The 14,669-nt window shown below is 45.8% G+C and overlaps 1 protein-coding gene across 1 annotated transcript in view; it reads left to right on the top strand.

The window, feature by feature from the left end:
* The window catches only part of LOC137379650 (secernin-1-like), a 152,399-nt gene extending 137,730 nt beyond the window's left edge, over positions 1-14,669 (top strand). Inside the window, exons 7-8 of the mRNA XM_068050785.1 lie at positions 13,285-13,444; positions 14,605-14,669. Coding sequence (XP_067906886.1) covers positions 13,285-13,443 — 159 coding nt within the window. The 3' untranslated portion in view covers position 13,444; positions 14,605-14,669. The remainder of the gene's footprint in view (positions 1-13,284; positions 13,445-14,604) is intronic.

Raw genomic sequence — 14,669 nt, 5'->3', positions numbered from 1 at the left:
GGGCCCATTAGGGACCAAAGTGGCAATCTGCGTGTGGAGCTGGAGGACATGGGTGAGGTTTTAAATGATTACTTTTCCTCTGTGTTCACTATGGAGAAGGACGATGTAGGTGTAGAGATCAGGGAGGGGGATTGTGATATACTTGAACATATTAGCATTGAAAGGGAGGAAGTATTACCTGTTTTAGTGGGCTTAGAAGTGGATAAATCCCCAGGGCCAGATGAGATGCATCCCAGGCTGTTATGTGAGGCGAGGGAGGAGATAGCAGGGGCTCTGACACATTTTCAAATGCTCTCTGGCCACAGGAGAGGTACCAGAGGATTGGAGGACAGCAAATGTGGTGCCATTATTCAAGAGGGCAGCAGGGATAAACCAGGTAATTACAGGCTGGTGAGCCCAACATCAGTGGTTGGGAAACAATTGGAAAAAATTCTGATGGACAGGATTTATCTACACTTGGAGAGGTAGGAATTAATCAGAGATAGTCAGCATGGCTTTGTCAGGGGGAGATCGTATCTAACTTGATTGAATTTTTCGAGGCGGTGAGTAGATATGTAGATGAGGGTAAAGCAGTTGATGCTGTCTGCATGGACGTCAGTAAGGCTTTTGATAAGGTCCCGCATGGGAGATTGGTTAAGAAGGTAAGAGCCCATGGGATCCAGGGCAATTTGGTAAATTGGATCCAAAATTGGCTTAGAGGCAGGAGGCAGAGGGTGATGGTCGAGGGTTGTTTTTGCGAGTGGAAGCCTGTGACCAGTGGTGTACCACAGGGATCGGTGCTGGGACCCTTGCTGTTTGTAGTGTACATCAATGATTTAAACGTGAATATAGGAGGTATGATCAGTAAGTTCACAGATGACATGAAAATTGGTGGTGTCGTAAATAGTGAGGAGGAAAGCCTTAGATTACAGGGCGATATAGATGGGCTGGTAAGATGGGTGGAGCAGTGGCAGATGGAATTTAATCCTGAGAAGTGTGAGGTGATGCATTTTGGGAGGACTAACAAGGCAAGGGAATATACAATGGATGGTAGGACCCTAGGAAGTACCGAGGGTCAGAGGGACCTTGTTGTACTTGTCTATAGATCACTGAAGGCAGCAGCACAGGTCGATAATGAGGGTAGGAAGGCATATGGGATACTTGCCTTTATAAGCCGAGGCATAGACTGTAAGAGCAGAGAGGTTATGATGGAGCTGTATAAACCGCTAGTTAGGCCACAGCTGGAGTACTGTGTATAGTTTTGGTCACCACACTATGGCAAGGATGTGATTGCACTGGAGAGGCTGTAGAGGAGATTCACCAGGATGTTGCCTGGGCTGGAGCATTTCAGCTATGACGAGAGACTGAAAAGGCTGGGATTGTTTTCCTTAGAGCAGAGAAGGCTGAGGGGGGACCTGATTGAGGTATACAAAATTATGAGGAGCATTGTTAGGTTAGATAGGAAGAAACTTTTTCCCTTAGCGGAGGGGTCAATAACCAGAGGGCATAGATTTAAGATAAGGGGCAGGAGGTTTAGAGGGGATTTGAGGAAAAATGTTTTCACTCAAATGGTGGTTGGAATCTGGAACGCACTGCCTGAGGAGGTGTTGGAGGCAGGAACCCTCACAACATTTAAGAAGTATTTAAATGAGCACTTGAAACGCTACAGCATGCAAGGCTACGGGCCAAGTGCTGGAAAATGGGATTAGAATAGTTAGGTGCTTGATGGCCGGCACAGACACGATGGGCCAAAAGGCCTGTTTCTGTGCTGTATAACTCTATGACTCTATGCAGCAGCTCCTCAGGGTAGTGTCCTAAGCCCTACCATCTTCAGCTGCTTCATTGATGACCTTCCCTCCATCATTGTCAAAAGTAGGGATATTTGTTGATAATTGCGCATTTTCAGTACCATTCACAACTCCTTAGATACCGAAGCAGTCTGTGCATTAAGACGTGGACAACATCAGGCTTGGGCTGATCAGTGGTAAGTAACATTTGTGCTGCACAAGTGCAGGGCAATGACCATCTCCAACAAGAGAGAATCTAACCATCTCCCCTTGATGTGCAACAGCATTACCATCACTGAATCCTCCACCATCAACATTTTGGGAGTTACCATTGACCAGAAATTTAACTGGACCAGCCATATTAATAATGTGATAAAAGAGCAGGTCAGACGCTGAGAAATCTGCAGCATGTAACTCCTCTCCTGTCTTCCCAAAGCCTGTCCACCATCTACCGGAGTGCATCCCACTTTCTAACTGCTATTCAGTACTGAGTACCGATGGGAGAGAGGGTTCCTCTGGAGAGTGCAGCGAGATTCATGACCGGAACACCATGGATGGCTCATCTGTGCAGGCAAGAAGGAGAAAAGACAGGAGAGCAATAGTGGTAGGGGATTATATAGTTAGGGGAACAGAAAAGCATTACTGTGGCCGCAGATGTGATTCCAGGGTGGTATGTTGCCTCCCTGGTGCAAGGGTCCTGGATATCACTGAGCGGCTACAGAGCATTCTGGAGGCTGTGGATGCACAGCCAGAGGTCGTGGTCCATGTTGGTACCAACAATATAGGTAGAAAAAGGGATGAGGTCCTGCAGGCTGAGTTTAGAGAGTTATGAAAGAGAATAGCAGGGGGAACATCAAAGGTCGTAATCTCCGGATTACTCCCAAGCCACGTGCTAGTGAGTATAGAAATAAGAGAATACATCGGATGAATGCATGGCTGGAGAGATGGTACAGGAGGGAGGGCTTCAGATTTCTGGGGCATTGGGACCAGTTCTGGGGAAGGTGGGACCTGTACAAGCTGGATGGTCTACACCTGAACAGGACCGGGATGAATATCCTTGCAGGAAGGTTTGCTAGTGCTGTTAGGGATGGTTTAAACTAGATTAGCAGGAGGATGGGAATCTGAGGGCAGTTTCAAATGGGACAAATTCAGAGCAGGGAGCCGAAGGCAGAAAATTAGCGTGTATCTCTGAAAGACAAAAGAAGCAAAGGTTAAAACGTGTACAACACCGGAATTTGACAGTGTTAAAAGGTATTTATTTAAACAAAGTGACTCCTGACAACGCAGCAGCCCACTGACATCATCAGAGTGCGCCAAACTACGCACATGTGCAGCTACATCTTGCCAAGACTAAGTAGCGCGTGCGCGGGATGACATCATCATGCAGTGCCAACGTCATTGCGTGTCCGTGCCTGGTCCATCTTTGCACATGCATGATAAAGCGTCATGGAGTGTTCATCCCCCCCACTTGCTGGAGAAAGTGGCTAAATGGGAGACTTTGAGGCTGGAGCTCTCCCCCCTCAGCCGTTCGCTCCAGGCCTCGCTGCTCACCACCTCCCACACCCACCCCGTCCGATTGCTCCTCGCTTCACGCCACCCCGCTCTCCGGCTGCTAGTTCTAGGCCGCGCTGCTTCCCTCCACTCAGCCACTTGCTCCTATGTTGCCCCGTTACCCCTTGTGGCCCGCCTTGCTTCTTCGGGTGGCACATGGAGACTGATCAAAAGTGGGAATGAGTGGCCGAGAGGAGGGAAGCGGCGCGGCCTAGATCTGGCGGCTGGAGAGGTATGAGGGGGAGGGGGGGGAAGTGGGGAGCAAGCAGCTGGAGAGGGGTGGCGCAAGCAGTGTACAATTGGCCAGGGGAGTGAGGGGGAGCAGCAAGGTCTGGAGCGAGCAGCTGAGGAGGGGCGGCGGGGGGAGGGAAGTGGCCTGTGGGGAGGAGGGGGAGAAAGGGAGTTGCCGAGGGAGGAGAACGGCCAGTGGGCAGGAGCTAGTAGCTGCATTCAGGTGAAATCAGTTCTGGACAGTCATATAAACGGATCACAATAACAAACTGGCAGCACATTTTATACTCCACCCGATTTTCTTTTCCATCGATCGGGGTGCCAATTCACTATCTTCCAATGGAAATTCAATCATAAAATTCCTTTTGTATTTAATAGGATGACTGGACTATTAAATGGATCTGAGGATTACAGTTAGTATCCAAGAACTACATAGTAGCATATTACTGGGCTTCCATCCAACTTAATATCAGGTCAGTTTGCTAGAACGATCTAGCCATAAGCATTTCCTGTGATAAATTGAGCAGCACCATCTTTAATCCTGGCAGCTGCCTGAACGTTGTAGACACTGACGTTCCAGTTGAAGAGCCTGCATTTGCGCTTGTGCAAGTACTGCGCCACCTAGTGGTTGCGTTGTCAGCAAATGCAGCCTTATTTAAATGCAAGGAGTATAGCAAATAAATCCGATGAGCTGAGGGCACAGTAGACACATGGCAACACAATATTATTGCTATGACAGAAACTTGGCTTAAAGAAGTGCAAAAATGGCAGCTCAACATCCCTGGATGTAGAGTTTTCAGGCAGTATAGAGAGGGGGATAAAAAAGGAGGGGGTGTAGCATTATTGGTTAAAGAATCAATTACAGCTGTGAGGAAGGATGATATGCTAAATGAATCATCAAATGAGGCCATAGGGTTGAGCTCAGAAATAAAAAAGGAGCAGCGACACTACTATGAGTGTACTGTAGACCCCCAAATAGTGAGAGGGAGATAGAAGAACAAATATGTAGGCAAATTTCTGAGTACAAAAACTACAGGGCATTAATAGTTGAGGATTTCAACTACCTGAATATCAACTGGGATACAAACGGTGTGAAGGGCACAGAGGGCACAAAATTCTTGAACTGCATTCAAGAGAAATATTTTAGCCAGCATGTAACAAGCCCAACGAGAGGGGGAGCAATCCCAGATTTAGTCTTAGGATATGAAGCTGGACAAATAGATGAAGTAGCAGTGGGTGACCATTTAGATTTAGAATAATTATGGAAAAGGACAAAGATAGAACAGGAGTAAAAGTTCTAAATTGGGGGAAAACAAATTTTACAAAGCTGAGAGGTGATCTGGCGAAAGTGGACTTACAGCTACTTGAAGGAAAATCAATGGCAAACCAGTGGGAGGCATTCAAAAGCGAGATTCTACAGGCACAGTGTAGACATGTCCCCACAAAGATAAAGGATGGTACAGCCAAATCTAGAGCCCCCTGGTTATCTAGAAGCACACAGGGTAAGACAAAGCAGAAAAAGAAAGCTTATGACAGTCACAAAAAAACTTAGTACTTTAACCTTGAGGAGTATAGAAAGCGCAGGGGTGAAGTAAAAAAGGAAATTAGGAAAGCAAAGAGAGGACATGAAAAATTATTGGCAGGTAAAATCAAGGAAAACCCAAAGATGTTTTATCAGTACATTCAGAGCAAGAGGATAACAAAGGAAAGGGTAGGGCCAATCAGAGATGTACAAGGTAACTTTTGCTTGGATGCATAAGATGTTGTCATGATTCTTAATGAGTACTTTGGGCTGGATTCTATGTTGCAGCCGTAAAAGATGGCAGCCCGCATGCGCGGCCTTCACTCCATGGAGCCGCCGCGATCTTATACGCGGCGGCTCATTAACATGTCTGGGGTGGACCACCCCCCCCCCCCCCACCGATGACATGGAGGGGGCGGGCGAGCCGTTCACGGCAATGGCGTCCGGCACCACTGCACAGGCGCTAGTGCCATATTTAATGAGCCTAGAGCCCTTACTGACAGTTTAAATTATTAAAGGAACAGTGCATGTGAACTTATTAAAAATAATTGCAGAAATATTCCCAGTCCCTCTCCCACCCCCCAATAGCATTACATGTCATTCCTGCCCTTTCCCCATCCGAAATACTTAGCTTGAATATATGACCTTCCCCACCACCACCAACACGCCCGCCACCCCCCCCCCACCACCGCCCCGCAAAGGTCAGAAACCTTTAACTTTACCCCTTTCCATCACCTCCTAGACCAATCAAGTAAGTTTGAGCCCACTCCCCCCACCCCCCCCCCCCACCTCCGCACTGATAAACTTACCTCATCCCCCCCTCCCCACAGGTGTCGCGCCTCATTTCCCCAGACGGGGATCCGAAGGCGTGTCTGGCGACCACCAGGTTGAAAATGGCGGCACATCAGGAGGCAATGGGAAATTCACTAATGCAGGTAAGTTAATTATTTTACATATTTAAATTGATATCCCGTCGCCGAGCAGCGAGTGGGCCGCCACGATGCCTCACCGCTGCCAGCAAGATCATGATGGGCCCTGCCGATGTCAAGGTCCGTGGAGGACCTCATCCGGGGCAATCAAAATGTCCCCCCTCCCCCGCCGCAGATCCCAACGTCGAGACCCATATAAAATCCAGCCCTTTGTCTTCACAAAGGAGAGGGATGATACAGACATTGTAGTTAAAAAGGAGTATGAAATATTAGATACGATAAGCATAAAGACCGAAGAATTACTGACATCCTCGAAAGTGGATAAATAACCAAGGCCAGGTGGATTGCATCCCAGGTTGTTAAAGGAAGCCAGGGAGGAAATAGCGGACGCGATGAGGATCATTATCAAATCCTCACTAGATACAGGCGAGGTACCAGAGGATTGGAGATCTGCAAACGTTGTATCATTGTTTAAAAATGGTGCGAGGGATAGGCCAAATAATTATAGGCCAGTCAGTCTGACCTTGGTGGTGAGCAAAGTATTAGAATCAATTCTGAGAGATAGGACAAAATGCCACTTAGAAAGGCACAGATTAATCAGGGATAGTCAGCATGGATTTGTTTAGTTTTAGTGATACAGCACTGAAACAGGCCCTTCAGCCCACCGAGTCTGTGCCGACCATCAACCACCCATTTATACTAATCCTACACTAATTCCATATTCCTACCACATCCCCACCTGTCCCTATATTTCCCTACCACCTACCTATACTAGGGGCAATTGTTAATGGCCAATTTACCTATCAACCTGCAAGTCTTTGGCATGTGGGAGGAAACCCACGCAGACACTGGGAGAACTTGCAAACTCCGCACAGGCAGTACCCGGATTTGAACCCGGGTCACTGGAGCTGTGAGGCTGCGGTGCTAACCACTGTGCCGCCCCGCAAGGGAAGGTCATGTCTTATTAACTTAATTGAGTTTCTTGAGGAAGTAACAAGAAGGATTGATGAGGGTAGTGCAGTGGATGTGCTCTACATTGATATTAGTAAGGCATTTGACAAGGTACCACATGGCAGACTGGTCAGTAAAATGAAAGCCCATGGGATACAGGGGAATGTGGCAGGTTGGATCCAAAATTGGCTCAGGGACAGGAAACAAAGGGTAGTAGTTGACGGATATTTTTGTGAATGGAAAGCTGTTTCCAGTGACATTCCACAGGGCTCAGTGTTGGGTCCTTTGCTGTTTGTGGTATATATTAATGATTTGGACTTAAATGTTAGAGGCATGATTGGGAAATTTGCAGATGACACAAAAATTGGCCGTGTAGTTGATAGTGAAGAGGATTGTTGTAGACTCCAGAATTATATCAATGGTTTGGTTGAGTGGGTGGAAAAGTGGCAAATGGAATTCAATCCAGAGAAGTGTGAGGTAATGCATTTGGGGAGGGCGAACAAAGCAAAGGAATATACAATAAACGGGAGGATATTGAGAGGGGTAGAGGAAGTGAAAGACCTTGGAGTGCACGTCCACAGGTCCCTGAAGGTGGCAGGACAGGTAGATAAAGTGGTGAAGAAGGCATATGGAATGCTTTCCTTTATTGGCCAAGGTATAGAATACAAAAGCAGGGATGTAATGCTGGAACTGTATAACACGTTGGTTAGGCCGCAGCTGAAGTATTGCGTACAGTTCTGGTCACCACATTACAGGAAGGACATGATTGCACTGGAGAGAGTACCGAGGAGATTTACAAGAATGTTGCCAGGGCTTGAAAATTGCAGTGATGAGGAAAGATTGGATAGGCTAGGGTTGTTTTCCTTAGAACAGAGGAGGCTGAGGGTGACTTAATTGAGATGTACAAAATTATGAAAGGCCTAGATAGAGTAGACAGGAAGGACCGGTTTCCCCTAGTGGAGAGGTCAATTACCAGGGGACACAGATATAAGGTGATTGGTAGAAGGATTAAAGTGAACATGAGGAAAAACTTTTTCACCCAGAGGGTGGTGGGTGTCTAGAATTCTCTGTCCAGATCGGTGGTGGAGGGGGAAACCCTCAACTCATTTAAAAGGACATTCACCTGAAGTGCTGTAACCTGCAAGGCTATGGACCAGATGCTGGAAGGTGGGATTGGAATGGGGGCCTAGTTTTTTCAGCTGGCGTAGACGCGACGGGCTGAATGGCCTCTTTCTGTGCCATAACATTGCTGTGGTTCTACAAAGCACAAGTTAGGAGTGTGATGGAATACTTGACACTTGCCTGGATGGGTGCATCTCTAACAGCATTCAAGAAGCTTGACAACATCCAGGTCAAAGAAGTCTGCTTGATCGGCACCCCATGCACCATTTTAAGCATTCACTCACTCCCTCCACACCACTCGCAGCAGCAGCAGTGTGTATCATCTACAAGATGCACTGCAACAACTCACCATAGCTCCTTCGTCAGCACCTTCCAAACCTGCGACCTTTACCACTTAGAAGAGCAAGGTAGCACGTGCATGGCAGCATCACTACCTACAAGTTCCCCTCCAAACCATACACCATCCTGACATGGAGCTGTATCGCTGTTCCTTCACTGTCACTGGGTCAAAATCCTGGAACTTCCTCCCTAACAGCACTGTGGATGTACTTACACCATGCAGACTGCAGCAGTTCAAGACAGCAGCTCACCACCACCTTCTCGAGGGCAATTAGGGATGGGGGCAATAAGTGCTGGCTTAGCCAGCAACGCTCACATCCCATGAAGGAATTTTTTTTTAATCGTGAATTAAAATAAAGAAACGGAGAGATTTGACAATACAAGCTTATTAAAGAGGGCAGTGCAGGTTGTATAAAAGGCACTAGAATCCTAGGGTTTCTTTCTAAAGCAAGATTATGAAAGCAAGAAGGATTTTTTTTTTTACAAGACCTTAGCTAAAGCAGTTACAGTACTCTGTAGGATTGTGGGCACCCAATTATAAGAAGGATACAAAAGGAGTGGGAAAGGTACAAAATGGATACATTAGAATTATGTCAGGAATGGTTTATTATTGTTATGAAAAGACACTACAGAAGTTGAGGCTTTTCACTGGAGCTGAGAAGGTTATACAGTCACCTTGATAGAGGTTTTCAAGATTAAAATGGGTTAATATACAGTAAACAATTATGGATTATTTTGAGTGTTCAGCAAGTTGATTAGAATTGAACCCAATTTAAGAAAATTGCATCCAATGTACTGCACAGAAACAGGCCATTTGACCCAACTGCTCTATGCCAGTGTTTATGCTCCACACGAGCCTCCTCCTACCCAATTTTATCTAATCCTATCACCATAATCTTCTGCTGTTACATTACATTTCCTACATTACAACAGTGGCTACATTGCAAAAGTACTTCATTGGCTGTAAAGTGCTTTGAGACGTTTGGTGGTCAGGAAAGACACTATATAAATGCAAGTCTTTTTTTTCTTTTCTCTCTCATGTATTTATCTAGATTTGGCCTGGGGTGGGCAGGTCATTCCCCCCCCACCCCCACTCCCCGACCACCGTAACACCGTAAAGTTGGCTGGAAGCGGGAAGGCCTCCCAGAGCCTCCCGCTCAATTTTACACCGCCCCCATGCCACCATCCGGCCCGCTGGGGTGGTGTAAAATTCAGCCCCTCTTCTTTATGTTGAACTGTTTTCTTTTCGTGAAGTTTATTGATAAAATACTCTGAAATGAAAACATACTGTGGATTAATGTGGAAATCATTGTTGATGCAGAGCTATAAATTGTTTTAAAAGGACATTAGGTCGTTGCTTGAAAAAGAAGCTCAATGAAGGGTGTGAAGAGCAAGCGGGAGTGGGCGATTAGACAGGGCTGTTCTGGTAGAGAAAACCACTGGTGCAAACTTGATGGCTGATGGCTTATTTCTGTACTGGAACATTTTATAGTTTTAACAAAATCAAATAAAGGGTTTCCTAAAGATTTTTGAACCAATTTTGCCTGTGGATTACTGCTTTTTTTAAATTCGTTTTTGCTATATGGGCGTCGATGGCCAGGCCACCATTTATTGCCCATCCCTAATTGCCCTTGAGAAGGTGGTGGTGAGCTGCCTTCTTGAACCGCTGCAGTCCATGTGAGGTAGGTACACCCACAGTGCTGTTAGGAAGGGAGTTCCAGGATTTTGACCCAGCGACAGTGAAGGAACAGTGATATAGTTCCAAGTCAGGATGGTGTGTGACTTGGAGGGGAACTTGCAGCTGGTTTTGTTCCTATGCCCTTGTCCTTCTAGTTGGTAGAGATCACGGGTTTGGAAGGTGCTGTCTAAGGAGTCTTGGTGAGTTGCTGCAGTCCATCTTGCTGATGGTACAAACTGCTGCCACTGTGCGGCGGTGGTGGAAGGAGTGAATGTTTGTGGATGGGGTGAAAATCAAGTGGGTTATATTGTCCTGGATAGTGTTGAGTTACTTGAGTGTTGTTGGAGCTGCACCCAACCAGGCAAGTGGAGAGTATTCCATCACATTCCTGACTTGTGCCTTGTAGATGGTGGACAGGCTTTGGGGAGTCAGGAGGTGAGTTACTCACCTCAATATTCCTAGCCTCTTACCTGCTCTTGTAGCCACGGTATTTATATGGCTACTCCAGTTCTGTTTCTGGTCAATGGTGACCCCCAGACGTTGATAGTGGGGGAATCAGCAATCATAATGCATTGAATGTCAAGAGGAGATGGTTAGATTCTCTCTTGTTGGAGATGGTCATTGCCTGGCACTTGTGTGGCATGAATGTTACTTTCCACTTATCAGCCCAAGCCTGGATTTTGTCCAGGCCTTGTTGCATTTCTACACAGACTGCTTCAGTATCTGAGGAGTCACGAATGGTGCTGAACATTGTGCAATCATCAGCAAACACCCCCACTTCTGACCTTATGATTGAAGGAAGGTCATTGATGAAGCAGCTGAAGATAGTTGGGCCTAGGACACTACCCTGAGGAACTCCTGCAGTGATGTCCTGGAGCTCTGACGATTGACCGCCAACAACCACAACCATCTTCCTTTGCGCTAGGTATGACTCCAAAACAGCAGAGAGTTTTCCCCCTGATTCCCATTGACTTCAGTTTTGCTAGGGCTCCTTGATGCCATACTTAGTCAAATGCTGCCTTGATGTCAAGGGCAGTCACTCTCACCTCACCTCTTGAGTTCAGCTCTTTTGTCAATGTTTGAACCAAGGCTGTATTGGGGTCAGGAGCTGAGTAGCCATGGCGGAACCCAAACTGAGCGGCACTGAGCAGGTTATAGTTGAGCAAGTGCTGCTTGATGGCACTGTTGATGACGCCTTCCATCGCTTTACTGATGATTGAGTAGACTGATGGGACAGTAATTGGTCGGGTTGGATTTGCCCTGCTTTTTGTGTGCAGGACTTACCTGGGCAATTTTCCACATTGCCGGGTAGATGCCAGTGTTGTAGCTGTACTGGAACAACTTGGTTAGGGGTGCAGCAAGTTCTGGAGCACAGGTCTTCAGTACTATTGCCACAATGTTGTCAGGGCCCATAGCCTTTGCAGTATCCAGTGCCTTCAGTCATTTCTTGATATCACGCAGAGTGAATCGAATTGGCTGAAGTCTGACATCTGTGATGCTGGGGAATTCAGGAGGAGGCCAAGATGGATCATCAACTCAGCACTTCTGGCTGAAGGTTGTTGCAAGTACTTCAGCCTTATCTTTCGCACTGATGTGCTGGGCTCCCCCATCATTGAGAATGGGGATATTTGTGGAGCCACCTCCTCCAGTTAGTTAATTTAATTGTCCACCACCATTCACGGCTGGATGTGGCAGAGCTTAGATTTGATCCGTTGGTTATGGGATCGCTTAGCTCTGAGTATTGCATGCTGCTTACACAGTTTGGCACGCAGATAGTCCTGTGTTGTAGCTTCAGTGGGTTGATACCTCATTTTGAGGTATGCCTGGTTCTGCTCCTGGCTTGCCCTCCTGCACTCTTCTTTGATCCAGGGTTAGTCCCCCGGCTTGATGGTAACGATAGAGTGGGGAATATGCTAGGCCATGAGTTTACAGATTGTGGTTGAGTACAATTCTGCTGCTGCTGGTGGCCCACAGCGCCTTATGGATGTCCAGTTCTGCATTGCTAGATCTGTTCAAAATCTATCCCATTTAGCAGAGTGGTAGTGCCACACAACACGATGGAGGGTATCCTCAATCTGAAGGCAGGACTTCGTCTCCACAAGGACTGTGCGCTGGTCACTGCTACCAGTACTATCATGGACAGATGCATCTGCGGCAGGCAGATTGGTGAGGATGAGGTCAAGTATGTTTTTCTCTCTTGTTGGTTCCCTCACCACCTGCCGCGTACCCAGTCTAGCAGCTATATCCTTTAGGACTTGGCCAGCTCGGTCAGTAGTGGTGCTACCGAGCCACTCACAGTGATGGACATTGAAATTCCCCAGCCAGAGTACATTCTGTGCCCTTGTCACCCTCAGTGCTTCCTCCAAGTGGTGATCAACATGGAGGCGTACTGATTCATCAGCTGAGGGAGTGTGGTAGGTGGTAATCAGCAGGAGGTTTCCTTGCCCATGTTTGACCTCATGCCATGAGACTTCATAGGGTCCGGAGTTGATGTTGAGGACTCCTAGGGCAACTCTCTCCTGACTGTATACCACTGTGCCGCCACCTCTGCTGTGTCTGTCCTGCCGGTGGGACAGGACATACCCGAGGATAGTGTTGGGACATTGTCTGTAAGGTATGATTCCATGAGAATGACTGTGTCAGGCTGTTGCTTGACTAGTCTGTGGGACGGCTCTTCCAACTTTGGCACAAGCCCCCAGATGTTGGTAAGGAGGACTTTGCAGGGTCGACAGGGCTGGGTTTGCCGTTGTCGTTTCCGTTGCCTCGGTCAATGCTGGGTGGTCCGTCTGGTTTCATTCTGTTTTATTGACTTCACAGCAGTTAGATACAACTGAGTGGATTGCTAGGCCATTTCAGAGAGCATTTAAGAGTCAACCACATTGCTGTGGGTCTGGAGTCACATGTAGGCTAGACCAGGTAAGGACAGCAGATTTCCTTCCCTAAAGGACTTTAGTGTCTGTAAACTGCTGTTTACAAGAATAAAAAAATAGCTGTGAAGAAGCAAATTTTGTTGCTGCAGCTCATTAGTTCAATGATATTTGTAATTCTGATTTACAACAACCTAATTAGGATTGTGTGATATCTATCTTTTCCAAATATTGTAAAATATGGCTTATTTCACTTTGGTTTAGTGCCACCAGTAGATTCTGTTCATATAGCTTATTAAATACACAAAATGGCCATTTGTCTCTACAGGGCCCTGGTCGGGAGCTTTGGCAAACCATGCTGGATCTGGAAAAACAAGGCCTGGAAGCCATGCAGGATATCTTGAAGTGTGAAGGGCCTGCTGACCCTTCAGAAGTAGCAGACCTCTTCTATGATTGTGTGGACACTGAACTAAAATTCTACAAATGATGTATGTGAAGCTTTCTTATTTTACACTAACATGCAATAATTAGTTATTAGAATAAGACCCCAAATGTATTGCTTCAAAAGTGGTTTATAGAGCTGAGTATAGCTAAAGTTTTCAAGCACAATTCTAAAGCATTCTCTAAGCGACTAATTGAAGAGGAAGTAAGAACTGTAAAATTGGTTAAGTTAGATAAAACTGTTGAAATATTAAAAGTTTTCTAAAAGTATTTATCAGACAGGATAACATGTTTGGAAAATTCTGTGAAATGTCTTGTTTCCTAGAGGATTTTGATATCTGTGTGGCAAAGGTACTTGCTCCAATCGGTGAACTTGAGACAAACAAATTCCTGGGCTTTTGGATTTTACTTTTTTTTTCCTAATTTCATTAAGTCAGCTGTGAGCAAATTCATTTTTTTTCAGGTTAAAAATAAAACAGTGTTACTAATCAGAAAACTGAATGTAATTGGGTTTACTCATCAAAGCTATATTTTTTTCCTTCCAAACTTCTTCAAATAATGCTTTTAACTGTTTTTGCAAAGTATAATGGTTAAAGGAGTTGGTATGCATCAGTAGCTGCATCGGCAGCCCCATGTTTCCTCATGAAACTACACACACTTGTCTGTATTTAATACCAGGAACTAAAGATGTTCTCTATATTAACGCTGCTCATTGTACAAAGAGATGAAGGACTACCTTCACCAGGCAGGGACAGTGGTTGTGGGCATCACACCAGGCCTCTAGTATGTCGATCTTGAGACTTCCAAATTCTATTAATGTTAACTCTAATTTTTTAATTAAACTTTCAGGGATAATTTCCAGATTTAATCATGTTTGGCCTGAAAATCAAAAGTTTAAAACATATGCACACAAGACAAGGTGAACTCAGATTACTTCACAACATGCCAAATATGATCATGTGGCATAAATGGCAATGAGTGAAAAGTAAAATTTCATCAGCTATGAAGAAAAAGTCTACTAAAATGAAACCAGTGTTTAGATAAATATCACAAGCAAGGTACTTAACTAAAAATATTTTGGTGTTTAAAACACAGTTAGATGCCATTATTGGAGAAGTAATGCACTAGAGAGATAACCTTCAATGGGCCAAATGGACTTTTCTTATCCCTAACTTTTATTATGTTCTTAAATGTTTTTCTTTTGCAGCTGGTAGCAGTTGCCTCATTGGTCTTTGTAGGCCTCTCTGGAAAAACAGGGTGAGAGAGTTCTTT

The sequence above is a fragment of the Heterodontus francisci genome, chromosome 2 (genome assembly GCF_036365525.1).
Source record: "Heterodontus francisci isolate sHetFra1 chromosome 2, sHetFra1.hap1, whole genome shotgun sequence".
NCBI classification, from domain to species: Eukaryota; Metazoa; Chordata; class Chondrichthyes; order Heterodontiformes; family Heterodontidae; genus Heterodontus; species Heterodontus francisci.
The sequence above is the reverse complement of the archived record's forward strand: the minus strand, read 5'-3'. Positions and strand labels throughout refer to the sequence as shown.